Consider the following 27,176-nt stretch of genomic DNA (forward strand, 5'->3'; position numbering starts at 1 on the left):
CAACTCCTCCAATATTAACTTTTCCTGTCTTTAAGTCATTTTTGACAATTTGTTGGCCACTCTTCCTTTAAGCTTAGGTCCACTTATAGTGAGGATACACCCCAATACTTTGAAGAGACTCAGCTTAATCAGTTTAAGCGTTTTCCCATCAATGGAGAGCACACAATTCCACTAATTTGGGCGACAAACTTTCTGAATTATATATTTTATATGTTAAAAAAGGGTCTTCATCTGTTAAGAAGTCTGTGGGGGATAATTCTCTGTGAACTTAGCAATGTTGACTGCAGATGACATATTTTGGTGGCTTATGTTTTATTTTTAATTTATTTTTTCTTTTATTAAAGATTTTATTTGAGTTTTACAATCTTTCCCCCAATCTTGCTTCCCTCCCCCACAGAAAGCAATCTGTCAGTCTTTACATTCTTTCCATGGTTTACATTGATCCAAATTGAATGTGATGAGAGAGAAATCATATCCTTAAACATAAAGTATAAGAGATAACAAGATCATACAATAAGATATCGTTTTTTTTTTTCTAAATTAAAGGGAATAGTCCTTGAACTTTGTTCAAACTCCACAGTTCTTTCTCTGGATACAGATGGTATTCTCCATTTCAGACAACCCCAAATTGTCCCTGATTGTTGCACTGATGGAATGAGCGAGTCCATCAAGATTGATCATTACCCTCACGTTGCTGTTACGGTGTACAGTGTTTTTCCTGGTTCTGCTCATCTCACTCAGCATCAGTTCATGCAAATCCCTCCAGGCTTCCCTGAATTCCCGTCCCTCCCGGTTTCTAATAGAACAATAGTGTTCCATGACATACATATACCACAGTTTGTTAAGCCATTCCCCAATTGAAGGACATTTCCCTGATTTCCAATTTTTTGCCACCACAAACAAGGTTGCTATGAATATTTTTGTACAAGTGATGTTTTTCCCCTTTTTCATCATCTCTTCAGGGTATAAACCTAGTAGTGATATTGCTGGATCAAAGGGTATTGCTCATTTTTGTTGCCCTTTGGGTGTAGTTTTTGATGGCTTATGTTAAAAACTTTTCCAGCTTAAAAGAACTGGTCAGAATTTGTATTCTCCCAGCTTTGCCCTCAAGAACCCTGAGTCACCTACAAAGCCCAGTAAAGGTCTGTATAAGTGGAGGACCTTCTCTAAGGTGGATGGCAGTGATGTTATACAGTATCAGACAAAGACTGTTTTTCCAGTTTCTCACCATGTTTGCTGTTAAGTATTGTACTATTTTATCTTTGTGAAAAAGAGATAACCAGGATGCACACACAACAGGAACTAAAGGCTGGAAAGAGGTTGAAATCAAAGTTATAAAAAGAGCCTAATGATCTTTTTATATTTTTCCTTTCTATTCTGTACTAAGAGGGGATATATTTCTCAGAAACTTAGTCTTTGGAAAATCCTAACAATTACCAGAAGTGATCTTGTTCCTGTTCAGGTATCCTGACTTCCCCCGGAACCAGGATGCTCTTTTGGCCCTCCTGGGGACACACACTTCTTAGCTTCATTAGAGACAGTCTTCCATCCTCTCTCCTTTTGGCACGTGTGAAATAAGGAAAATATCAGTTGACAGAACTAGGAAATGCCTTAAAATTAACACTTGCCAAATTGAAGAAAGTTGAGGATGTTTGGAACAAAAACATTTTGTTCAACATTTCTCAGATGTCAGTGTCCTACTTCCCAACCAACCTGTTTGGAAGCAGTGAAGGAGGATCTGAATCCTTTATTCTGCTTATTTACAAACCCAGCATTAACCACTCCTTAATCTATCCCTCCTGTACAAATAAGAGACCAATCAACTTGTTATGCGAAAAGTGACCTGGGTAAGCAGACCCTGGCCTAATCAGATTTAATTTTTTAACTTAGTTTAATTTTTAAATGTTTTTAGACATTTTCTTAATTTATTTCCAGTGTTCTTTTATTTACAATGTTTAAAGACATGGCCAAAGATGCTTGTACTTTATGACTAGACCTGAGAGCTGTGTCCAGTGACAGTGTTGCTTTTGTAGGCCCTTCACAATGGGGCCACTCTCCCATCCCTCGGGTTCCCTGCCTTAGAAACAGATGCCAAGGAGGCAGCTACTATGGCAGTGGGTTCTGGCTCCATGATGCCTGGCAGACGCTTAGTTCATCAACCCTTCCATCGATTCCAAGGCAACATGGTGGAAACTGACCCTTTTCTCTCCTAACCCCAACCAGTTACTGCCCTTCTCTCATTTTTTTCATCCTACAAGTCTACCTTTAATGTTCACTTGAATCTGATTTTACTATGATAAAAATGTTGAGGAGAAAAAAAAAGACCCCATTGCATAATTTGCTCCCTTTTCTCTCATTCAGGGAGGACCCTGAATAGAATCTACTTTGGGTTTGGAAAACACATTGATCTAAAGGAGACTTCAGCAACAGCACTGAGTCACCTAGAAACATTCTCCTGTGGCAAAGAGGAAAAGGGAAAAAAAAATTAGGGCTTTTGAATAATGGACAGACAGATGTAAGCTGTCCTGGCTTTCCTCACTCCTCCGGGGCACAGGTGCATTGAGGAATTTGAGTTAGGGCACTGGATCCACTCTAAGAATCATCCCACTCACTTGCCCTGAGAGGAAACTAAAATACAGCTTGAAACAATTTCGAGAAACCAAAATATTCTGTATGGGCTTCAATTGAGCTGATTTAAAAACTTCAAAAAAAACCCTCAAAAAACTGCAAAATATTTTCCTTTATTTGGCATTTTAGTATAATTTACAGGAGTTTATTGCAGCAACATCCAAGGATTTTTAACAATATCATAAAGTCTTGATTACTCAACATCATTTGGGCCCATGGAAGAGGTGTGATTAAGGTTCTCCATTAGAGAGAACAATCTTAAAATGTTCTAAATATCTCAAAGGATTTCTGAAAGGTTCACATCTGACAAGGCTCCTTTTAGCAGGAAACCCAGTAAGTTAGGGCCGATCTGCAGGTTTGGCAAAAAAGATATTTGGTTCTGGAGACAAGATTCAATAATGGTCTGATCGTCTGTCTACTGATGTGATAAAGTTGTTCTGGGCTGTTTTCGTGCAGCATCTGGTGCTTAATTCACAGGAGATCTGAAATACTGTTTAGAACTTAGACGCACAATAAGTGAAGTTATTAATTCCAAATTGTGGCTCATTAAACATCTCTCCTCTTGGTGGGTAAGGTTCGGATGTATATTCCTCAAGGACAAGCTCAGTTTTGTCCTGGTCCTTGAATCCTCAGCCCAGTGCTCTCTACAAGGCAGGCTTTGATGACTGATTGACTGCATATAAAGGTGGGCAGCATAAGTGTTCCTTAACAATGATGGTGTAAAGGCTTTTCCTTGCATTATTACAATCCAACAATCATATACACTTCTAATGAGGAGTTCTGATTTGCTCTGGGTGCCACTGGTCTATTGGACATGATATCTGGGAAAGTCTCTGGACTTTGGCTCAGAATGTTGTTTTTAAATGCATAAAATAAAAATAGAAGGGTACAAAGCTAATCAATCATAGTGAAATACAATGATTAAAAAATAAAACAATAACAAATAAGTTCATGAGCAACAGGTAAGGTTAGAATGAAAATTCCTTAAATGTTTCCTCAAAAAAAAAAAAGCTTGGAGCCTCAAAACTAATATCATGGCTTTTTGTGCCACTCTCATTAAACTTTTGCTTCTTTCCCATCATTTTTCTCAAATTAGAAGTTTAAAAAGTCAAAACCCAATCAAAGATCCTACTATCAGTCTGGGTGACTAATAGCTATGAAATAGCTGTTTGGAATATTGGAATACATCATTGATAAAAAAAAAACCCTACCTTTCCAATAGATATTAGAATTAATGTCAATTGTAGACAAGATTATAGCTAATAATTTGTAAAAATGAAAAAAGTCAATCAAAATATTTCCTATGCTTTGATTAATAATGAGGTTATCAAAGAATCTTTCAAATTCCTGAAAAAGCAAATTGAAGGGTCAATTTTCCATTGTGATTCATATACTACTTTTAAACATTTTAAACAAGGTAGCTGTGCCCCTGCCACCTCAAAACCTCAGGGGTCTCTGAAGCAGGCCCTACATCCTGGCAGTCAGCTTGTGGGCTTGTTCTTGCAATTCCATTTTTGCAATTGTTGAGAGATGAACTTCATCAGGCCCATCTGCTATACGTAAGGTTCGAATCATGGCATACCTAGAGAAGAGAGAATGGGGAGAAGTTTACTAATGGGAAAACCACCTCCAGCATTAGGACAAGGAAGGGAAACCACTGAGCTGGGAAATCCTGTGGTGAAGGAGCGTAATAAGGCTATCAGTTAAAGAGGAAGGGGAGTAAGTCTAGGAGGGAAGCCAGGCAGACCCCCATCCCTTGCTACTAGCAGGGTAAGTTACCTTCTTGGGGCCCAGTGCCTTCCCTCTGACCAGTAAGATGCCCTCGGCTCCTGTTGCTACAGGTGTTCAGAGAACCAGGCTGGCTCAGACACTGGGGGCTCCTCAAGCCCCTTCCCTCCCTGTTCCCACCACATACTCAGAGCCTGAAAAGCCTCTTCCAGGTCAAAAGTCAACTATGGAGATAGGAAACTTTTAATTTGACATTCAGCGTCAGAGTTCCTTTCTTTGTTTCTTTCCCCCAAGTACTTTAAGAAACATTAAATGATTTCTACTCACATTTGAGCTAAAGGAAAATCCTGAGAGACTCCAGCTCCTCCACAAACTTGAATTGCCTGGTCAACAATTTTGCTGACTGCCCGGGGGGCAGCCACCTTGATCATGGCAATCTGTAGACAAGGAAGATAAAGCATTGGGAGAATCTGATCCCATCCATGTTTCTTTTATACATGTGAAATGTACCTGGAGGATGAGCCCACACGATTCTCTCAGTTCAGACAACTCTAATGAGGTCCCTGTGACTTGATATATAAATAGTGGTCATTTGTGTTTTTGGCCAGACCTGTAGTTCCTTGCTGAAGGGAGCCTCGTGTGGAAAAGCCCCAATGACTGACATGGGTAGCCAGTCAGTCATTGGAGTTCTCAAGAAGTTATGTGATTTGTCCAAGGTCACACAACTAAAATGTGTCAGAGGCCACCTCTCAACAAGCACCTCTCCCTACATAAGAGTCTGTCCACACTCTCCGAGCCTTAGAAAGTGTCACCTCAGAGACAAACGCAAGCCAACAGCTGAAATCTAACTCCCAGAAAATGGGAATCGGGCAAAGAATTCTCCAAACCACTTCATTAGGTGGAAATCTGAGAACTAAAGACATTTCAAGTTTTGAAATCAAAACCACATATGTACGTGAGACGTCCTAATCACATTCTGGCGATCTGAGCTCTCTGACAGCCTCCCCGCAGAAGGCACTGGCTCTGGGCTCTTTACTCTCAACTGATCCTCACAACAACCCTGGGGGGGGGGGCAGGGAGAGGAAACTGAGGAAGATGCCGTGAGTGCCCGGAGACTCGGTTGGTAAGTGTCTGAGGCTGGGTCTGACCTCGGGTCTTCCTGATGTCAGCCCCAGGGGGCTCTGGCCCAATGGTTCCTAAGTCAGGCTAAAATTTTTGCAGTGACCAGGATTTACCTCCTTCCTTGCCCGGGCACTGCCCACTGTATCAATGCTGTGGGCAGCTTTCAGGGTCAGCAGGCGCACCTCCTCAATAGCAATGCGACTTTCAGCTACCCAGTGGGCCACCACCTCCTAGGAGAGAAGAAAAAGGTGTGTTGGGGGAGGGGAGTTGTGGAGGGGGAAGTATAAGCATCAGTTTCTCTCTAATACATGAACTGTATCCTAGAGACCCAGCCCTGCAGCCTGCCTCAACGGAAGCAAACAGACACGAAAGGCTTTAAATCTGAAAAATCATTATGAAGAGGTTGGAAACCTTCCACAACGCTGAGGCTGTGACTATAAGCCTGCTAGAGATGGCGTGATGCCAGCTGCTGCTGAAAGGCAGGGCCTGGGAAAGCCATTTCATTCACATTCTTCATGTGACAGATGAAAAGACTACACCCAGAAAGATGCAGGAATTGGCTGAAAGCCTCACAGAAAGGTTTTCTGCTTGTCTGAACCTAGGGCTCCCCTTTTAACCCATCCCTGCCATTCTGGGAACCTTTGGGAAGGCAACAGGCTTCACCAAAGCCAGCGTCCTCTGAGGATGGGTAAAGTGCTGCAAATTCTTTAGCACTGGGGCAGAAGAGGATTTCAGAGTGAGCCAAGCACAGGTTCCTTTACATGGTTTACCACTGACATCTAGTTTTTTCCAAACAGGAAATATTCTGATGCATCAATAAGATAGTTTATCTTGGACCCTTAAGCCATCCAGACCCAGTCAACTAGGACTCTTTTCCTCTTTAGAAGGTGTCCTCCAGGAACATCCATCAGCAATGGGATCTTCCATGTGCAGCAACAATCAGAGTTAGGGTTCCCTCTGACACATTTCTTGTAGAATGGATCGGGCTTGCTATATTACTCTCTGTGCCCAACTGTGATTAAGGGAAGCCCGGTCTATCAATGGAACAAGGTGATCAGCTCTCTGTCACTCGGCCTTGCTTTTATTCACCAGGAACAAATGTCAGCCCTGTTTTCAAACATACTACAGGCTCTGCCCCTTAACCTCCTGCTGCCTGCGCCCCAGCTATCTAGGAGCAGGAAGCAGATATCAGGGTCAGTGGCAGCTCAGAGAGTGCCAAGGACAACCTGGAAGTTCAGTGGGAAAAGCCTGTTGCCCCAGGGTGAGAGCTGAGCTTGGTCCAGCTCAGCAGCACAGACCTGCCTGGGACTAGGGACAAGCCTTGGGGCCCACAGGGGCAGAGCTCTTGGTCCACAGATGGCAAAGGGATCTCAGGGGTCTCTTTGCTCTCACAGAGATAGGTCTCTGGCTTTGCCCATTCTCAGATCTGGGTGGCAGCTCGGGGTCTTGCTCCTCTTCCTGGGACCCCAACAGAACTTGCTGCCACAGGTGAGTGGGGGACCCTCCCCACAGGTCGAGGGCAGAAAGGAGGGCTTGTGGTCACTCACAGATCAGAGTACAAGCCAGCAGAGTATTCAAAACTTCTTCTTAGATCTTATCATCTTGGAAGAACTGAAAACTTGCAGGTCCCTAGAAGTATCACTGAAAACAGTTGCACAAGATCCCCAAGCTTGGACAGATCATCCTCCAACCTAGGAGCAGAGTTCCCCCTTAACAAAAAAAAAATGTTAAAATCAAGCCATAGGCTGGGGAAATGAATAAACAACAGAAGGAAAGGAATCTGACCATAGATAGAAACTATGGTGATAAGGAAGTTCAAAATTCACACTCAGAAGATGACAAAGTCAAAGCCTCCAAGCAAAATAGCATTTGGTCTCAGCTTATGGAAGAGCCCAAAAAGGATTTTCAGAATCAGTCAAGGGAGGCAGAGGAAAAATTGGGAAGAGAAATGAGAGCAATGCAGGAAAATCATGAAAACCAAGTCAGAAGCTTGGTCAAAGAGATAAAAAAAATTCTAAAGAAAAATAATGTCTTAAAAACCAGACTGGGCAAAATGGAAAAAGAGGCCAATGAAGAGAAGAATGCCTTAAAAAGCAGAATTGACCAAATGGAAGAGGAAATACAAAAGTTCACTGAAGAAAATAATTACTTAAAACATAGAATCGAGCTAAGGGAAGCTGATGATTTTGTGAGAACTCAAGAAACAATAAAACAAAATCAAAAGAATGTAAAACTAGAAGAAAATGTGAAATAACACATTGGAAAAGCAACTAACCTGGAAAACAAATGCAGGAGAGATCATTTAAAAATTACTGGATTACTTGAAAGTCATGAGTGAAAAAAAAAGAGTCCAGATGGCATCTTTCAAGAAATTATTCAGGAAAACTTCCCTGAAATCCTAGAAGCAGAAGGTAAAACAGAAATGGAAAGAACCCACCAATCCCCTCCTGAAAGAGATCCCCAAATAAAACTCCCAGGAATGTTATAACCAAAATCCAGCATGTCCAAGTCAAGGAGAAAATATTGCAAGTATCCAAAAAAAAAAAAACCCCAAACAATTCAACTACCATGGTGCTACAGTCAGGATTACACAGGATCTGGCAGCATCTACATTGTGGGCTCATAGGGTTTGGAATATCATGTTCTAGAAGGCAAAAGATCTTGGACTACAGGCAAGAATCAATTCCCAGCAAGACTGAACATCCTCTTCTGGGGAAAAGATGGACAGTCAATGAAATAAGAGGTCTTTCAGACATTCTTGAAAAGACCAGAGCCAAACAGAAAATTTAAGTATGAAACGACCTGCTTATTTTCCTTCATGGGAAGAAGATACTGATAATTCATATGATCTTTTTCATTCATTAGAGCAGTAGGAGAAAGTATAGACAAGGCACAGGAGGAAGATGAATATGAAGGTACAACATATTTGAAAGTTAAGGGGTGACAGAGGAATGTACTAGGAGAAAGGGAAATGGGTTAAATTATCTCACATAAAAAAAACAAGAAAATATTTTTTCAGTGGAGCGGAAGAGGGGTTGAGGGGGAGTGAATGAGCCTTACTCTCATTGAAATTGTCTCAGATTAGGAATACACACATTCAAGTATAGAAATCTGTCTTACCTTAGAGGAAAGCAGGAGGAAAAAGGGGATGGGAGAGAGTGGGTAGGTGATAGAATGGATGGAAGATGCAAAACACTTTTGAGGAGGGATGGTGAAAAGAGAGAGAACAGAATAAATGGGGGTGGTGTGGAATAGGATAGAGGAAAACACAATTAGCAATAGCAACTATGGGGGGGAAAAGATTAAAACAAGTTTCTCTGATAAAGATCTCATTTCTCAAATAGAGAACTGAGTCAAATTTTTGAAAAATAAGAGCCATTCTTCAATTGATAAATGATCAAAAGATCTGAAAAGTTTCTGGATGAGATCATCAATGCTATCTATGGTCATGTCCCAATTGAATACTGATTGGAGAAATGCAAATAAGAACAATTCTGAGGTACTTACCTTATTCTTATTGGATTGGATAATAGGACAGAGAGAAAATGACAAATGTGGAGGGATAGAGGGAAAATGAGATATTGAAAAAGCACTGTTGGAGGAGTTGGAAAATGATTCAACTATCTGTAGAGCAATTTGGAACTATTCCCAAAGGGCTATAAAACCATGCAAACTCTTGACCTAGCAATGCCACTACTAGATCTATAATCTAGAAGAGATGAAAAATGGGAAGGAAGAGTGTGTGTGTGTGTGTGTGTGTGTGTGTGTGTGTGTATTTATAGCTGCTCTTTTCTGATGGCAAGGAATAGGAAATTGAGAAACTGAGAGGATGTCCTTCTGTTAAGGAATGACTGAACAAATTGTGATATTCAATTATGATGGAATTCTATTCTGATATAAGAAACGACGAGCAGGATGCTCTCATCTAGAAAGATGTACAAGAGCAGATGGGAAATGTACTATTTATAAAGAGCAAGCAATATTGTAGGATGATCAGCTATGAGTGATTTAGATATTCTCGGCAATGCTGTGACACAAGACAACTCCCAGAGATTTATGATGAATACCATCTATCCCCAAAGACAGAGCTGATGGCTTCTGAACAAAGATTGATGTGTGTGTTTTTTTTAACTTTATTTTTCCTTGAGGTTTCTTTTTCTTTTTTGGGGGGGTGGGGGAGGCCTGTGTTTATTTTAACAACATATCTGTTATGGAAATGAGGAATGGGGTGGGAAGAAGGGAGAGAATTCACAACTCAAACTTTTTAAAATGATTGTTAAAACTTGTTTTTTCATGTAACCAAGGAAAAATAAACCTCCTGCTGCCAGATAAGTTGTCATTTGTGCCTCTGGAGGCTGAATCTTAACAGAGAAATGAACAATCCGAAGTAAACCTGCAGTCATACCATTCTGTTGTGAAAGTGACTGATAAAACCATTTTACTCCCAGAATCAAAATGAATTTAAGGCTAGGAAGAGAAACCACATTTATAATGTTAATTAGGAATTTTTTTCCCTCTGGAGAGGAAAAAAAATAATTCACATAGGAAGTATGTTCTTTCTTCCCAGTAAAATGTACATTAACTTTGGAAAAAAGAATTGCCAAATTCCAAATATCTTCTCTGAAGAGTAATATGGCAATTAGCTAATATTCTTTAGTAACTTGGTTGCTATAGATTAATACGGACCTCTCATCTAAAGTAATTTTAAATTCCTCTCTTGATTAGAAGCTAGGAGGCGTTCCATCAATACCAGACATCTGGAGGGAGGTTCCGCCACTTTCAGGGAAATGGAATGTTATTGTTTACAACATGCTCACATGTCTCTGCTTGGGTTCTGGATGATTATTTGGTTGGTGCCAGATGTAAGGAATTTCTAATGGGGGGAAACATTTATGGAAAATACAACTTATTTTTTCCAGTTACATGCAGTTAGTTTTCAACATCCATCCTTTCGCAAACTTTTGAATTCCACATTTTCTGCTCCTCTCCCTTCCTTCCCCTACCCCTTCCTTGCAGCAGTGAGCAATCTGATAGAAGTCGTCCATGTACAATATTTCCATATTAGTCAAGTACATTAACTTATTTAAAGAAAAGTGGGAACACTTCCAGAAAACTGTCTTCTGGTGTAAAGCTAAAGCATCTCTCATGCCACTAAGATATGCCGCATGGTTCAGAAGCTCGCCTGCCCCTCCACCCCATGGTACCCTTCTGCCATATTGTGTCAATACTGATGAAGAGTGAGGAGGGTGGGGAGACAGGCAGTGGGCAACTGTGAGGGGCAAAGTGCGGGCTTCTCAGAAACAGGGCTAAATCTGTCCACGCCATAGGACTCAGTTTCTATTTCTTAAGACTCAGGTGAGTGTGAGAACCCGGATCTCGGGCTGGAAAAATCATGTCACCCTAACCACATGGAATGTAAACAAAGCCAGACCCCCCGGAAAGCTTAGGGACACCTCCCTTCTGTTTGGACCATCAAGTTTGACCAATTGTTGTAAGGGCCTGCAGAGAAGAGGAGGGGATGGGTTGTGGTTTTTGTGCCTTTAAACCTGCTTCAGCTGCAATTTGGCTTTTCCTGGGCACCAGGCTCTCTCTCTGTCTCTCTGCCTCTCTCTCTCTCAGTCTCTCTCTCTCTGCCTCTCTCTGTCTCTCTCTCTCCCCCTCCCTCTCTGCCTCTCTCTGTCTCTGTCTCTCTATCTCTGTCTTTGTCTGTCTGTCTCTCTCTCTGTCTGCCTCTGTCTCTCTCTGTCTCTCTCCCTCTCTGTCTCCGTCTCTGCCTCTCTCTCTCTGTCTCTCTTTCTCTCTGTCTCTCTGTCTGTCTCTGTCTCTCTCCCTCTGTCTCTCTCTTTGTCTCTCTCTGTCTGTCTCCCTGTCTCTCTCTCTGTCTCTCTCCCTCTCTGTCTCTCTCTCTGTCTCTCTCTCTCTCTCCCTCTGTCTCTGTCTCTCTCTCTGTCTCTCTCCCTGTCTCTCTGTCTCTCTGTCTCTGTCTCCCTCTCTGTCTCTCCCTCTGTCTCTCTCTCTGTCTCCCTCTCTGTCTCTCCCTCTGTCTCTGTCTCTCTCTCTGTCTCTCTCTGTCTCTCTCCCTCTCTGTCTCTCTCTCCCTCTCTGTCTCTGTCTCCCTCTCTGTCTCTGTCTCTCCCTCTGTCTCTCTCTGTCTCTCTCTCTGTGTCTCTCCCTCTCTGTCTCTCTCTCTCTCTCTCTCTCTCTGTCTCCCTCTCTGTCTCTGTCTCCCTCTCTCCCTCTCTCTGTCTCTGTCTCCCTCTCTGTCTCTGTCTCTCTCCCTCTGTCTCTGTCTCTCTCTCTGTCTCCCTCTCTGTCTCTCTCCCTCTCTGTCTCTCTCTCTGTCTGTCTGTCTGTCTGTCTCTCTCTCCCCCGCTTCTTGCAAGAACCGAACTAGTTCTAACTCTTTGCTGCCAGTCTGGGCGGCCCCGCGGGGTCATTGTGGCTCCGGGCCGCAATGCCCAGAACGCCAGGCCCGGCCGGCCCTAAGCCCGGGGGCACAACAAGGGCCAGGAGGCCCCTGCTCGCAACCACTAGTCACGCGAGGGGACGCGTCGAGGCCTGCGTGTGCTCACAGGGCGGAGCAGTCGGGGGACACGCGGGGAGGCAGGTCCCTGGTCCGGGCCGGGGGTGCCCCGCGGGGCCCGGCGGGCAGCGGGGGTGCGGGGAGAGGCGGCCCCCCAGGAAGCCGCGGCGGGCCGGGCTGGGGGACCCGGGCTGGTCCTCGTCCCCGCTGGGGCCCCGGGCCCTGCCTGCCGGGGCAGCCCTGGGCGGGAGGAGCACATCCGGGCATTGGAGCAGCCCCGCCCCCTCCGCCCCCACGCTCCCCGCCCCTTACGTGCTCCCGCAGCCGCTTCCGGAAGGCCTCCCTGCGGGCTGCGCGCGCACACAGGATGCTCAGCGCCTTCTCGGCCATGCCCACGGCCCGCATGCAGTGGTGGATGCGGCCCGGGCCCAGGCGGCCTTGGGCGATCTCGAAGCCTCGTCCTTCGCCTGTGCGGGAAAGGGAGAAGCGGGGCCGGACGTCACTCCCCACGCTGGCCCGGGCCCTCGCGGCCTCCACGGCTTCTCGCCAGGTGACCGGCCTCCGGCAGGGGGCGCTCTGCGGCGCGCCCGGGGTGAAAGGGCGAGGCTCGGTCACGTGGGGCTGTCCCAGAAAGCACCGGGGCGGGACCGAGGGCGGAGCCTCGCCTGCACCGGGAGCTGGGGCCGGGCCACGTGGGGGCCGGGCCACGCGGGGGCCGGGCTGGAGCTCAGGCCGCGCTCCCTCCGGCCCAGCCGCCCCCCACAGCCCCCATCCTTGCCTGGTCCCGGGCTCCTGCCCCTCTCCTCAGGCCCCCCGGCATTTCCAGCCTCCTCGGGGGGTGCTGTCTCCCCCGTTAGGCTGCGGGCTCCTTGAGGGGATCCTCCGCTTCTCCGTCCCTCCGAACCCCCGAGCCGAGCCCAGGCCCTGCCCGCCGCCCGCTGCCCGGCTGCCCAACGTGCTACCCCAATGCCCGCCGCACACTCAGAGCTGCATCGAGAATGGGATGGAGCGGAGGGCAGGCGCAAAGCCCAAAATGACCCTGAGCCAACTATTTTAAGAGAAATGAGGGATATTTGTGATTCTGTTTCATGTTCAGGGATGCCCTACGCATTTAAGTATTTAAATAGAGTATAAACAGATGCCCAGTCCTTTATTAAAATTTTATTGTTCCATTTTCCTACTGATCTCTCTGAATTAACAAAAAAAATTAATAATCATTTCCCAAGAAGTTACTCTATAAAATGCACCCTGTTCTTAAGAAACATTTTCTGAACACCTCTTACCTAGTATTAAGTTGGAAACAGGAACTCGTACATTGTTAAAATGTATCTCAAAATGTCCTCCATGGAAATTATCTATAAAATAGAATATTTACATTTTTTTTAAAGTATAAGAAGGATTATTTAACATTACTCACTTGGTATTTAATTGAATAACAGGGAAGGAATTCACAAGATGAGTTTAAATCTAGTGACTCAAATGTGTTCCATTGTAACCTGGATAATCCTGCCAAACCTCCCAAACTAGTACTCCAGTGGGAATTTCAGATTAATGATAAAGTCTCAGGAAAAAAAAAATCTTCAATTACTTCAAAAAAATTGCTGGCTAATAACCACTACCAGGTTTGTATCCCAAAGAGATCATAAAATAAGGGGAAAGGACACATATCTACAAAAATATTTCTAGCAGCTCTTTTTTGTAGTAGTGGAGAACTGATACTGAGTGAAGTGAGCAGAACCAGGGGAACACATACACAGTGAGAGGAATATTCCCAATAAAACCATTTCAGGATTAATATTCCTAGTGAAATCCTCTGAGGGTTAAGAAATATGAAAGAAGGAACAAACTATTATTCTTAAACTATTTTTAGAACAAAGTCCCTTGTAATCCAAACAGGTGGCTCACTCTCACTTTTGATAAAACTACTTTACTGACTACTAGGATAGTAGACTTTCTCCCATAAGAAAAACCTTGCATTACAAGAAGCTTCTCTTGTTTGATGATAAGTAGACTATTCCCAGACCTTGCATTCCAGGACAAGTTACATTACTTCAATAAGATAGTTATAATCCTGAAGGTTATTTTCACTATCTGGATGGAGAGGTAATACTTTATGAAAACCTTTCATTCTTTTCTTTGTTGCTGGGGTAGATTTTCACAAATAGAATAATCCTGAAGATAAACTAATAAGTCAACAGAGAGGATAGGGAGGAGGAGGGGATCTCCATATAATCTTGCTTGTCTATCAATTCAGGGCAGCTCCTTGATCTTCACTACCTTTGGGAGACTTGGAGTGTGCCCTTTTCTCAAGAAAAGTCAAAATAATCTTTTCTTTTTGCTTAGAGGAGTTTCCATATTTTTCGTGTTTTTTTTTTTTACCCCACACAGTTTGGTTCCCTGACCCAGAATTACCCCACCCCCCAAGACTCTCTTGGACACATGCACAAGTGGGTGCCATGCTGGATATTGTCAGTAGCTTGTGATTTAGTACCCAGGCAGATCCCTTGAGGAATAAGGGAAGAATCTGGAAGAGAGAGAGACTTAGTTTGAGCAACATTGAAAGCCAGAGGATCTCTGGAGGCAGCACTACAAGGGAGATGCCCCACCACAGGAAAAGACCCAGAGAGGCGCCACAGTGTACACAAGCCCAGGTGTAGCCCTGGGTGACCTGACCCTTGTCGCTCCCATGCAGATCAAATCTGCAGATTGAATCTGATGGGAGCAGAAAAAAGGGCGGGGGGGAAGACACACTCCCAAGCAATTAATACAGTTTGCAGGGAGAGATTCCAAAGAAGTTCAAGAGGTTAGAGACTATAGGGACAAGACTTAAGGGTCCAGAAGTGCCGGCTAAGAGCTCTAGGGTCTAGACTTAATAATGGGGAAGAAATTCAAAGTAAAAATGGAAAAGTGAAGAAAATGATAACATGCTGTTGACTTTGTCTCTTCCCCACTTCTTCACTGTGGTTCTATGTTGCCAGAATACTTTCTCTTCCTCTCCCTCCTTCCCTCCTCCCCCTCCCTGCTTTTCTCCAGGGCACTTGCCTGTTTTGTTTTGGTTTTTTTTTTGGTTTGTTATCTCTTGACCTTGGGAGGGAAATGGGAGCAAAAAGGGAGCTTATTAAGAAAAAGGACTAATTTATAATAGAATTGTTTCATGAAGACTTAGTAAAATAAGCATTAAAAGGGACCTTATTTTGAAGTTAAAGAGACAGGAAAGAGACAATGAAAATTACCAAATATGGTAAATAAAAAAATCATAGAAGTGTTATTTTAATTTGAGAAAGTTTGGGGGAAGTAAATTCCATAAAGTCAAGAGAGTCAGGTTAATTCTAAAGGATATAATTTGGTTACACAGAAATACCAGAAAAGGGAAACTAAATAGTCAATCTTTTACCAGAATGATATGGTAACATTATACTTTCAGGAGTATATTAGTATAGATTCTGGTAATGTTAGTTATTACAGAGAGTAACAGAACAAGTGGGAATCTGAGAACAGAAGAGCCCCCAGGAAAGATCTTGAACCTCCCTCCTTATGAGAAAAGTTATGTGGTCTATTCTATCTGAAGAAGGGAGAAGGGGATATTCCAATTAGGCTGTGAGACTTTTTTTTGAGTAGCTGTTTGCCTTCTCAAAATTTTACCAGTTAAGAAGTGCTAAATATTAAAACCTTTGAATGGAAAATGTTTTGTGAAAAGTGGAATCATGTATGTGGGTTTTATAGTTGTAAAATTAAGTTTTAACTAAGCTATGGGCATCTAGTTCAGAACAGTATTGACTCCAGTCAAAAAGAGTTAATGAAAAAGAATAGTGGAACAGAATATTAAGGGAAAATGCAAGCTGTATAGTCTGAGTTCAAGGTTCTGAAAGTACTGGGATGAGAATTAAGGCATAGAGACAATTGGAGTTTTTTGACCATTTTTTAAGTATGTAAATTGGTTAAAGCATGTAGACAGAAGGTTTGAGCAGACTTGACATTGTCTCAGTAAAAGGATTGATTTGGGGATTTTGGGGAGCCTTGGGAGGTAATTTAAAAATCAATGTAAGAAAAAAGGGTAGTATAAAAAGCTAAAAGTTGAAATGGAGATGTATGTTTAAATGAGGTTGGGGTAATCTGAAAATTGCATTAAACTGCCTCGTTTGCAATATCTGGCAGTGAATTGATTGGAAAAACAATAAAACCAATAAGATGAAAAGTTTGCTATGAAAGCAATTGCTAGGTCAATGTTGATTTTTTTATTATGTTATTATTGATTCTACAACATGCTAATCTTTTGTACAAAGTAATCTGAAGATATATGTAAATTGAATAAGGGGTTTATAATGAAAAAATGTTTTTTTTTAATTCTAATGTTTGATGGCTCCTCAGAGTCATAGGAGGAAAAAGAGTTAATGGAAATATTATAACAGATAGGGCCTTGGTGGAGACTGGGAGTCTGACAAAACTATTGTCAGGACAGACTTTGAGTTATATGCTCTTAATTAAGCTTTAGAATTACTAAACAAGGGGAAGGTAATATTTTATACCAATTTAAAATATGCTTGGGGTACAGTTCCTGTATCTGAAAAAAAATCTGGGGTGAGTGAGTAATGATAAACAGTAAAAGTAAAGAATTAGTACATATTACTTTGATATCTCAAATTGTGGGGAATCTCCAATTCCCAGAACATAAAATGTTCTACGCTAAGGAATGTTGGTCAGTGAGGATAGAAAACTTTTATAGAGTATTGAGAAGTTAGAATTGCACTGATAAAGATAAAAAGAATTTGCAAACTTTTTAGGCTTTAAAAAGAAAATGATTTAAGATTTGTTTTGAATATGACATTTGGAAGTATAAAGAAAATCTTGTAATTATAAAAAAGGGGTTTTTAGCAACAACTGGTCTTAAGAATTTTTCTGGGTCGCAAAATTCTAGGGAGCAAATTGAAATATGTAATGAATAATTAGTAAACTTTGTATAAGAACAGATTCAAACAACTTTTTTTTTGAGAATTTAAAATTGCGTTACAATAACAAACAATGAATGAATTGAGGTTTAACCTATCACATTTTTAAAGATTTGTTATGAGAAAACTAGAGAATACCTTGCCAACAGGTTAAATCTCTCAAGGTCTTTTTGGCCCAGGGAATTTGTGAAAAGCTTTGTTTTATTACCTCACATTTATAAAAGGGAATATTTATATGTAAGATCAATGTAGCTTTATTTATTGTCTGTTATTTAAGAAGAAGAAATTATAGGTGTAAATGTAACATTGGCATGGGTAATAAGTGTACATTGGGCTTTTGAAATGATCACATGTATAAGATCAAATTCATGGAGAATCTTGTTTTCTTTGTTTTGAAAATAGAAGTGTATTTGAAAGAAGAGATAAATAAACTTATAAAACACAAATTAGAAGAGGTCTGTGTGTAAAAGATACATATTATTATTATTAGTATTAGGTTAACTTTAAGAGAACCTGTTGTTTTATTTTGCTTTAAGAGAATGAGATGTCAGCATGAAAAACCTTATGCTTCATATAGATCAAGAATTTAATATTTAAATTTTAAAGAAGTAAAATTGCAGATTTCTTCCCCCACATTAAATACAGAGTCAGAAGAAGAGTGTATAAGAGATTGGGAGATATATCTTAACTGCAAGATACCCTATTCAATAATGCTGAATAGATGTGAGGGGCTTTGGAAAATGATTAGGAAATTAAAAATTATGTAACCCTTTGATGACTTATCAATGAGTAAGATGTTGAAGAGTTTATCAAACATGTGATCTACTTTTGGAAATATAAACTATTTTACTCTAATGATGTCAAACCTTGAATTAATGACTGCTTACTTTGTAGGGATAATGTGGGAAATTAACAAAGTTCATGACCTGCTGGGTTCCCTGAAATTTTTAAATGATGTGTTGGGCCTTGCTCTAGATTTGCAGGTCCAGGCATAAATGTAATAATGGAAAGATTGTTTTGTGAAATCCAGTTCTTAATGTGTTACATATATTACTGTTTTGTTAAATTTAGAGACCCTTAAGATATTCTAATGGATTGAATGAATTCTGAAAAATAATAATTTGGATTTCAAACATGGCTAATAATTAAACAAGTTTATTAAAGAGAATTGTTTGCGTAACAACTTGCCAATTAAGTATGCATGTATGTATTGAAATTTTTGTGGATATATATATATATATATATATATATATATATATATATAAAATCTCAAAGTTGCAGTTGTTTGCTTTAAAGTAAAAGTACCTGAGTAACAATGGGAAAGATAATAATGATAATAATTTGTGTTTTTTTGTGACAATCTCTAGCTAATTGTTATGTGAGAATTCTTAGAATAATCTCCTAGCCAAAGGAGGTGTTTATGTATTGTAATACAGCAGGTTAGCCAAGAGGCCTCTAACATACCATCTTTATCCAGAAATAAAACAGGTATGATTTCAGATAAAGGGATATGGGTTTGCAGATTACAAGTTAGTGGTCCCGGGAGGATTCAATACTAGTTGAATTATGAAACATATTTGTGAAGAAGTTTCTTTTTTGTATGTCAAAGAATACTTCAGATGCTGGGGGAACTTGACTACTTTTTGAATGTTTATTTACTGTACTTATTTAATGTATTCTGGTGACAGGGGCATTCAAGAGTACATATAGGTGATATATGGGTAGGGAAGGGGGTTGATTGATTGTGCCCCCCCCAATTCAAATTAGAATTAGCATTTAGTCCTTGTGAAGTCAATTCCCTTGGAGATCTAATTGGATGGAATTACTGTTTTAGATCATGGGACTTTTAATTGGTATGATCAGGTATGATCAGCAAAGGAAATGTTGTTGAGTCAATGCTCTCTTGAAGTCTGGAAGCCAGAGAGAGGTTTGGATACTACACAGGTGACAGGTGTATTGGGAGAAAAAAGCTGAAGGGGCAGCTTTTCAGTGCAACCTGAGATTGGACCCTTTTGACTTGACATCCCCAAATGTGATATTTGAATAATGTCTCACCAGATAAATCTAAAATTTGACTTAAAGCATTTGACTATCCACATGGCCTCTGCCTGGAAGCTGATACTCTATATTTATAAAGGAATTTTTCTTTGATGTCTTGGATCTTTATAATAAGTCGCTAAAGGTCAATCTGATATAGAAATTTTAGGTCAATTGGAGTAGTTTAGTAGCTAGATCGACCAGCATATGGCTTTAACTGCTGCTGTTAACTTTATGCTTTGTGAAGATAAAGATTCCTTGATTTTATTTTATTTTATTTTATGCTAGGAAAAAGGATATTTAGGTAAGAAAAATAAAGAAGGTTTATATAATCTCAAGAAATACTTCTGTGCAGTAGCACGTTTCAAGGTCTACTTTAAGAAGGGAATGTAAATCAGTTGAGTATTTCAGGAGAAGAATTACCTATAGTTTAGTTAGAAACATTTTGGGAAGAAAGAAGAATATATTTTAGTTAAGGATGCTTGAGTTGTTTTAATGAAGAACAAGAGATTAAGGCTATTTGTGTGTCACTTGCTGGACACTCTTTGTACTAAGATGTCATCTAATGTAAATGTTTTAAGTTCAAGTTAATTTGATAATTTTCAACACATTCATTTGTGAAGTGAACAATTATGGAAGTTATATTTTTGTTAAAAAGTATGTATATCAATGTGACAGTGAGTAAGGCAAAATGTAAATTTTATGGTCTAATGATGAAAACATGAGTCTGTCTGATAAGATGTTGTGTTAAAAAGTTCCTTTACCAGAAGAGGAGATCTCAACAACTCATCCAAATTGGAGATTGGAATGGACTCTGCAGATACAGAAAGATATTGAATGACTCCAGAGAGGGACTGGATGAGTTCATCTTCCTCCATTATGTCTATGTGTGAGAGAACTTAAGATGCAAAATATTTATGTATATAATTAAAGAAAAAAAGAGGAAGGATTGAGTGGAATATTCCCAATAAAACCATTTCAGAGTTAATATTCTTAGTGAAGTCCTCTCAGGGCTAAGAAATGTTAAAGAACAAACTATTATTCTTAAACTGTTTCTAGAAGAAAGTTCCTTTTACTCCAAACAGGTGGCTCACTCTCCTAACTTTTGATAAGACTACTTTTACTACTAGAAAGAAGGATAGTAGACTTTTCCCCATTTATTCCAAAGAAACTCATAAGCCTCCTCTTGTTTGATGACAAATAGACTATTCCTAGACCTTGTGTTCCAAGACAAGTTGCATTACTTCAATAAGATAGTTATAATCCTGAAGGTTATTCTCACCATCTGGATGGTGAGGTAATATTTTATGAAAACCTTTCATTCTTTTCTTTGTTGCTGGGCTAGATTTTTACAAATAGAATAATTCTGAAGATTAACCAATGAGTCAACAGAGAGAGGATAGGGAGGAGGAGGGCATCTCGTTAGGCCACATAATCTTGCTTGTCTATCAATTTGGGGCAGCTCCTTGATCTTCACTACCTTTGGGAGACTTGGGGTGTGCCCTTTTCTTAAGAAAAGCCAAAATAAACTTTTTTTTTTTTTTTGCTCAGAGGAGTCTCTATAGTTTTTTAAGTGGATTTTTATCCCAAACAACAGCAACAGCAACACTGTATTGATCAATTATGATAGACTTAGCTCTTCTCAGCACAGTGATCAAAGACAATTCAAAAAGACTCAGGATGAAAAATGCCCTACACACAGAGAGAAAGAACTGTGAAATCTGAATGCAGAGGGAAACATATTATTTTCACTTTTTTTTGCTTTTTCTTTCTCGTGATTTTTTCTTTTGTTCTGATTCTTTTTTCACAATATAACTAATGTGGAAATATGTTCAACATGACTGTACATGTATAAAACCTATATCAGATTTCTTGTTGTTTTGGAGAGAGGGGAGAAGAGAGAAGAAGGGAAAAAAATTTGAAAATCAAAATCTTATAAAAATGAATATCAAAAATATCATGAAATTGGAAAAAATAAAATACTAATTATTGTCAACAAAAATTGTTGGCAACTTCACCTCATGATGTTTGTCCTTCATTCTTGAAGAAGACCAGGATAATGAGGGAGGTGATTTGAGTGGGGGGGGTGCTGTGCTAGGTCACCCAACCTCACTTTCTGTTCCAGAACCGAGGTTCAGTGGTCAGATATGAATCAGGATGACTGGAGATGATCCTCAATGAAGGGCAATCAGGATCAAGGGATTGCCCACGGTAATACAGCTAGTGAGTGTCTGAGGCCAAATTTGAACTCAGGTCCTTCTGACTACAAGGTCAGTGCTCTACTCAATTGCCATCTAGATGCCCTAATAATTCACCTCATACTCATATTATGAGAAGCAAAGCTAACCTAATGCCAAAGCAGGTCTTTTCATCCTACCTGAGAAGTGATACTAGTGGTGTGTGGTTTTTTTTTTTTGGTTTTATTTATCACTCTTGATAGAGGGAGGTTTTGCCTATGGGCACTATATTCCACAAGTAATGGGTCTCACTTTCAGGTTCTGGAACCCTCCAGCCCTAAGACCTGAACTCCTTCCATTCCACAAGATTCTATCATATACACATGGATAGTACATGCTGGGGTAGTTAGTGCTACTTCAACTAGCAACACATGGTCTTGAGGGAATTGGTCTCTTATCTTACACAGGTATAAGAGTTTAACAAGCGATTCTTAGGGGAAAAAATAAGCATGTGCACCACACTTTATTTTAATTTCAATCGGTGATATGAACTTTTTTGGTAACTTCTTAAGTCTAAATAATCTAGTCCTTTTTTTTTAGCTTTTGCAAGGCAATGGGGTTAAGTGACTTGCCCAAGGCTAGGTAATTATTAAGTGTCTGAGGATTTGAACTCAGGTACTCGAATCTAGGGCCAGTGCTCTATCCACTGCACCACCTAGCTGCCCCTTTAAGTCTAGATAATCAATCTTCACTCTGAAATTTAACAATCAACTCTCTAAGTCGGTTCAAGCAGGCTCCAGCAGGTCCATGGATAGAAGAATACAATGTCCAGGCCTCTGGAACAGTGTCTTTGGAGTAAGTTCATCAGCCATAATACTATTCTGAATATGAGGGTGAGTAACAGACGACTGCCCACAATTCTACCAGAATGGACCTGTCTGGCAGAAGAAGGCTATAAAACTTGTTTATCCAGAAGGCATTAGGTGCCTGCTCTGGGTGAGGCAACAGCCAGTCCCTGCTCTCCTCTAGAGACGAGGGTCTCCTTACCCCTCCAGGATCCTTCCTGGCTGCCACTAACCTCTCAGTGGTCCAGTGGTCTTCCTCCTCCCGGACCTTTCTGTAATATAGGTCACTGGTGACCACACTCTACTAAATAATCTCCTTTGACTTCCATGACTGATCTTGCTCCTGGTTCTTTTCTTGCTAGTGCCTCATCATCTCCTCAGTCTCTTCCACTACCTCATCTTCCTCCTGCCCCCAAATATTGGTGTATCCCCCAGAATTCTGTACTCAAGAGTTTCTTATCTCTTAAAAGCCAATCTCTAAAATATTCTCTGCCCTTTCCAGAAGAAAATTCTTGGCACTCAAATTCATTGGCCTTAGCACATTCTATGTTTTTTAATGTAGTTTTCAACATTCATCTTTTGATAAGCCTTTGAGTTCCACATTTTTCTACTTCCCTCCCTTCTCCCTATGATAGCTAATCATTTAATTTAGATTATACAAACATTCTACTTTGTGTCAATTCTTATTTATGCATATTATATATTTCTATTAGATTTTAAGATTTTGGAGGGTTGAGGCTATATTTTTACATGCTGGCATTATTCATAGCATTTTGTATACAGTAGATATTTAATATTTTTCAAATTAAATTATTATGTTTGAATACATACATATATATATATATATGTATATATGTATATATGTATATATATTTCTCACTTACCCAAATATCCAAAGACTGACAGTGGCCTTACCAATTCCACTCCTGGTGTGTTGATTGGAACTAGGATCATGCTATGTTGTTTGTGTCTGTGCCAATAAAACATAAGAGATATCAGGTTGACTCACAATAATGGCTTTTTTATTTTTGGCTTTATTTTGGCTCGTATTATGGTAAAAATGCAAAAGAAACATGGTAGCACAAAAAATTTAGGCTGTGATTCTGAATATTGCAGAAAGCAAAGTATATGATGATTCAAAGATAAGTGGAGGGGCATCTAGGTGGTGTAATGGATAGAGCACCGACCCTGGAATCAGGAAGACCTGAGTTCAAATGTGACCTCAGACACTTAATAATTACCTAGCTGTGTAACCTTGGGCACATTGCCTTGCAAAACAAAAACAAAAAGATAAGTGGGAAGTAACAACTTTGTAAAAATTAACTTGATTTTCATCAACCTTGATGAAATCAAATAGATCTGTTTGAAAGATATTCATAAGAAGCAAGCATTTCAAGACTGTAGCATTTAATTGAAATAGAACTAGCATGTGAAATGATAAAAAGTTAAACTATTACACTTCCTAATTTTGATCTATACACCTTTGAAAATTAGGGGAAGCTTTATAAATGCAGGAAATTCCACAGTGAAGCACACACACAGAAAGAATGTTTTCCACAATCTTTTCCAAATACATACTTTGGCAAAATTATTGTACATCATGATTAGATCAAACTTACTTTCAAAACATACTTTAATTTCTAGTGTGCTTTCTGGAAATCAAGTTTCATTTCTGTGAAACTATCTTTGGCTTCTAATCAGTATGTAAAAACAAAACTTATTACCTGGGTGCAGAAGAATTCTTACTTCTACCCAGGACAATTGCAATTTTACATTTTGGATTCCCAGCTCCTGAAAGAGAAAATAAAATTAATAGAAAGCTTCCCAGAAGATCCTTTGACCTTAAATTTGTTTTCTAAATTACTGATGTATTTGTTCCTGGCAAAACAATAATAAAAGAAGCAAATCTTTGATCGATGGAAAATGGACATGAACATAATTGTATCATTCTCAAAATGAGTAAATAAGTCTCTGAAGAAAAAACACTGGATTCCTTCAGCATGAAAAACTGTAAGACGTGCCACAAGGGATAGAAATAAGGATCTATCTGTTGCCCTTAGGACAAAAGAAGTGCCTTCACCCAAATTAGCCCCAGATGTACATACACATGCTGATACCATAAAATTCTAAAAATAGAGGAGTCTTACCTGCTTAGAATTTACATGTTCTAACAAAATTAGCACTGTATGACCAAATAAGGATATGCAATATCCACTACCAAAAGGGACCAAGAAGGGCCTAGGGTAAAGGCAGAGATGTTTCTAGGACTTCAATCAAGTAGATTGCATGTTTCATCATAAATTGTCTGGAATCTGGTTTTGGGCATTGTGTTGAACATAATTCCCAAGTCTTTTAAAGTTGTCTTTACAATATTCTTATTACTGGATGAATTGTTCACTTGGTCTTTTTATCATTTCTCCCCCCCCCCCCATTTGTATTGATTTTTTCCAAATACATGTAAAGATAGTTTTCAACATTAATTTTTTTTGTACTTAAATATTTTATTTATTTTGAGTTTTACAATTTTCCCCCTAATCTTACTTCCCTCTCCCCACCCCCCACAGAAGGCAATTTGTCAGTCTTTACATTGTTTCCATGGTATACATTGATCCAAATTGAATGTGATGAGAGAGAAATCATATCCTTAAGGAAGAAACATAAAGTATAAGAGATAGCAAGATCAGACAATAAGATACCAGTTTTTTTCCCTAAATTAAAGTTAATAGTCCTTGGTCTTTGTTCAAACTCCACAGTTCTTTCTCTAGATACACAACATTAATTTTTGTAAAATTTCCTTCCACACATCCTTGTCTCTCCACTCCTTAAGATTACAAATAATCTGAAATGATTTAGAAATGTACAATCATGTTACACATATTTCCATGTTAGTCATGCTGTGAGATTAGGATCAGAACAAAAGGAAAAACCATGAGAATGAAAAATCAAAAAGAAACACCCCCAAAAAGTTAAAAATAGTATGCTTTGGTCTACATTCAGACTCCATAGTTCTTTCTCTGGACGTGGATGGAATTTTCCATCACAAGTTTTCTAGGATTGTTTTTGATCACTGTATTGTTGAGAACACCGAAGTTCATCATACAATGATACTATAAATGTATACAATGTTCTCCTGGTTCTGCTCAATTCACTTAGTAATCAGTTCATTTTTAGGTTTTTCTGAAGTTTACCTGCTCATCATTTCTTATAGAATAATAATATTCCATTACATTCATATACCACAACTTGCTTAGCCATTCCCCACTTGATGGGCATTCCTTCAATTTCCAATTCTTTGCCACCAAAAACAGATCTGCTATAAATATTTTTGTACATATGAGTCCTTTTCCTCTTTCTTTAATGTCTCTGAGGTATATGGACCTAGTAGTACATATTACAAGGCTAAAGGGTACAGTTTGATTGCTGTTTGGGTAGAGGTCCAAATTGATTTCCAAAATAGCTAGACAGGTTCATAATTCTAACAACAGTATATTAATATACCTATTTTCTCAAAGCTCCTGTAGAATTTGTTGATTTTACTTTTTTTATCAACTTTCCCAATCTGATGGGTATGAAATAAAGCCTCATTAGAATTGTTTTATTTGCATTTCTCTAGATATTAATGATTTAGAACATTTTTTCAAATGGTACTGATATCCTGAATGTTTTTCTTTGAAAACTGCTATTTGTATCCCTTGTACATTTAGCATTTAGGCAATGGCTCTTTTATTCAAATAAATTTTAATGAGTTTACTATAAATCTTAGAAATGAATCCCTTAACAGAGAAATTTATAGTAAGGGTTTTTCTCTTCATTTATTTGCTTCTCTTCTAATTTTGGCTCAACTGGTTTTATTTGTGTAAAATGTTTTTAATTTTAAGTAATCAAAAATAGTTTACTTTCTTTGTTTGATCATGTAGCTGCTTAACAAACCCTCTTCTCCTCCCTCATTTCACCATAGATCTGACAAATAATTTCTTCCGTGTTCCTCTAATTTGTTTATAAATGCCACCCTTTATATTTAAATCTTGTTTGGAGCTTATTTTGGCAGGATTTATTGGTTTATGCCAAAATATTTAACAGTTCTCCTAAAGTTTTTGGCCAAAGATGAGTATTTGCCCTAATGTTGGGTTTTTTAGGTTTATCAAACACTAGGCTACCGTGTTCATTTGCTTCTATATAGTGTATCTAATCTATTCCCCTAACCAACTCTCTATTTCTTAACTGGTACCAACTTTATTTTTGTTACAACTGCTTTGTAATATGGTTTAAAATCTAATACTAATAGGCCCCTTTCCTCTCCAGGTTTTTTCATTATTTCTCTTGAGATTCTTGGACTTTTGTTCTTTGCAATGATTTAAAAACATTTATAACTATATAAAGTAATCCTTTGGTAGTTTGATTCATACAGCACAGAAAAATGAATAATTTATATTAAATTTGACAGCCTAGTCATAATATATTTCTTCATTTATTTAGATCTATATTTATTTGTATATTTTATAGTTATATTCATATAGTTCCTGTGTATATCTTGGCAAGTATTTTGCATTTTCTGAAGTTATTTTAAGTGGAATTTCTCTGCCTCTTTAAAGTATAATTTTTTGAATAATATATTTTATTGACTTCAAATTTTACTTTTTCCCAGCTAGAAGTCTCCAACAGCCATTAAGAACCTGCTTCTAAACTCAATCCCTCTGTCTCTCCATTTTTATCAATATCTCTATAACCATCTAATTCCTTGAGAGGAAAAAAGCATGATGCCATAAATACATGCCAAAAAAGATTTTATTAATTGAATTTACAATAATAATGATGCTTGTCCAAGTTTAAAAACAGGTCTGTACAAAATCCTACCCTGATTCAAATTATTTTTTCTAATTTCTTATAAAATATGGTTTTAAATAATTAAAATAATCCAAAACTTTTGGTAAGGTTTGCCAGGAATTATTCTCTAAAACAACAGCAGCATCATATAAGCTAGTTAAATAAATAAGAACTCCTCATTAAGAAATAAGCTAGGTTTCATAGTCAATCGCTACCAGGCAGAAGGCCGTACTGACGATCAGTCCATTGAAATAGGTTAGGAATTATGCATTCGGTTGCCAGATATCAGACGCTGCTGCTTGCCCTGCATTGATGACATGCTGTGGTGCCTCACTGATACAGTGGG

The 27,176-nt window shown here is 39.3% G+C and overlaps 1 protein-coding gene across 1 annotated transcript in view; it reads right to left on the reverse strand.

Moving 5' to 3' along the window:
• Window positions 1-2,725: 2,725 nt before the first annotated feature.
• The window catches only part of ACAD11 (acyl-CoA dehydrogenase family member 11), a 92,189-nt gene continuing 67,738 nt past the window's right edge, over window positions 2,726-27,176 (reverse strand). The window contains exons 14-20 of the mRNA XM_074195819.1: window positions 23,731-23,797; window positions 22,891-22,976; window positions 13,285-13,356; window positions 12,314-12,468; window positions 5,592-5,708; window positions 4,684-4,793; window positions 2,726-4,210 (exon numbers count right to left, since the gene is read on the reverse strand). Of these exons, the coding sequence (XP_074051920.1) occupies window positions 4,096-4,210; window positions 4,684-4,793; window positions 5,592-5,708; window positions 12,314-12,468; window positions 13,285-13,356; window positions 22,891-22,976; window positions 23,731-23,797 (722 nt within the window). The 3' untranslated portion in view covers window positions 2,726-4,095. The remainder of the gene's footprint in view (window positions 4,211-4,683; window positions 4,794-5,591; window positions 5,709-12,313; window positions 12,469-13,284; window positions 13,357-22,890; window positions 22,977-23,730; window positions 23,798-27,176) is intronic.

Source organism: Macrotis lagotis, chromosome 7, assembly GCF_037893015.1.
Source record: "Macrotis lagotis isolate mMagLag1 chromosome 7, bilby.v1.9.chrom.fasta, whole genome shotgun sequence".
Classification (NCBI taxonomy): Eukaryota; Metazoa; Chordata; class Mammalia; order Peramelemorphia; family Peramelidae; genus Macrotis; species Macrotis lagotis.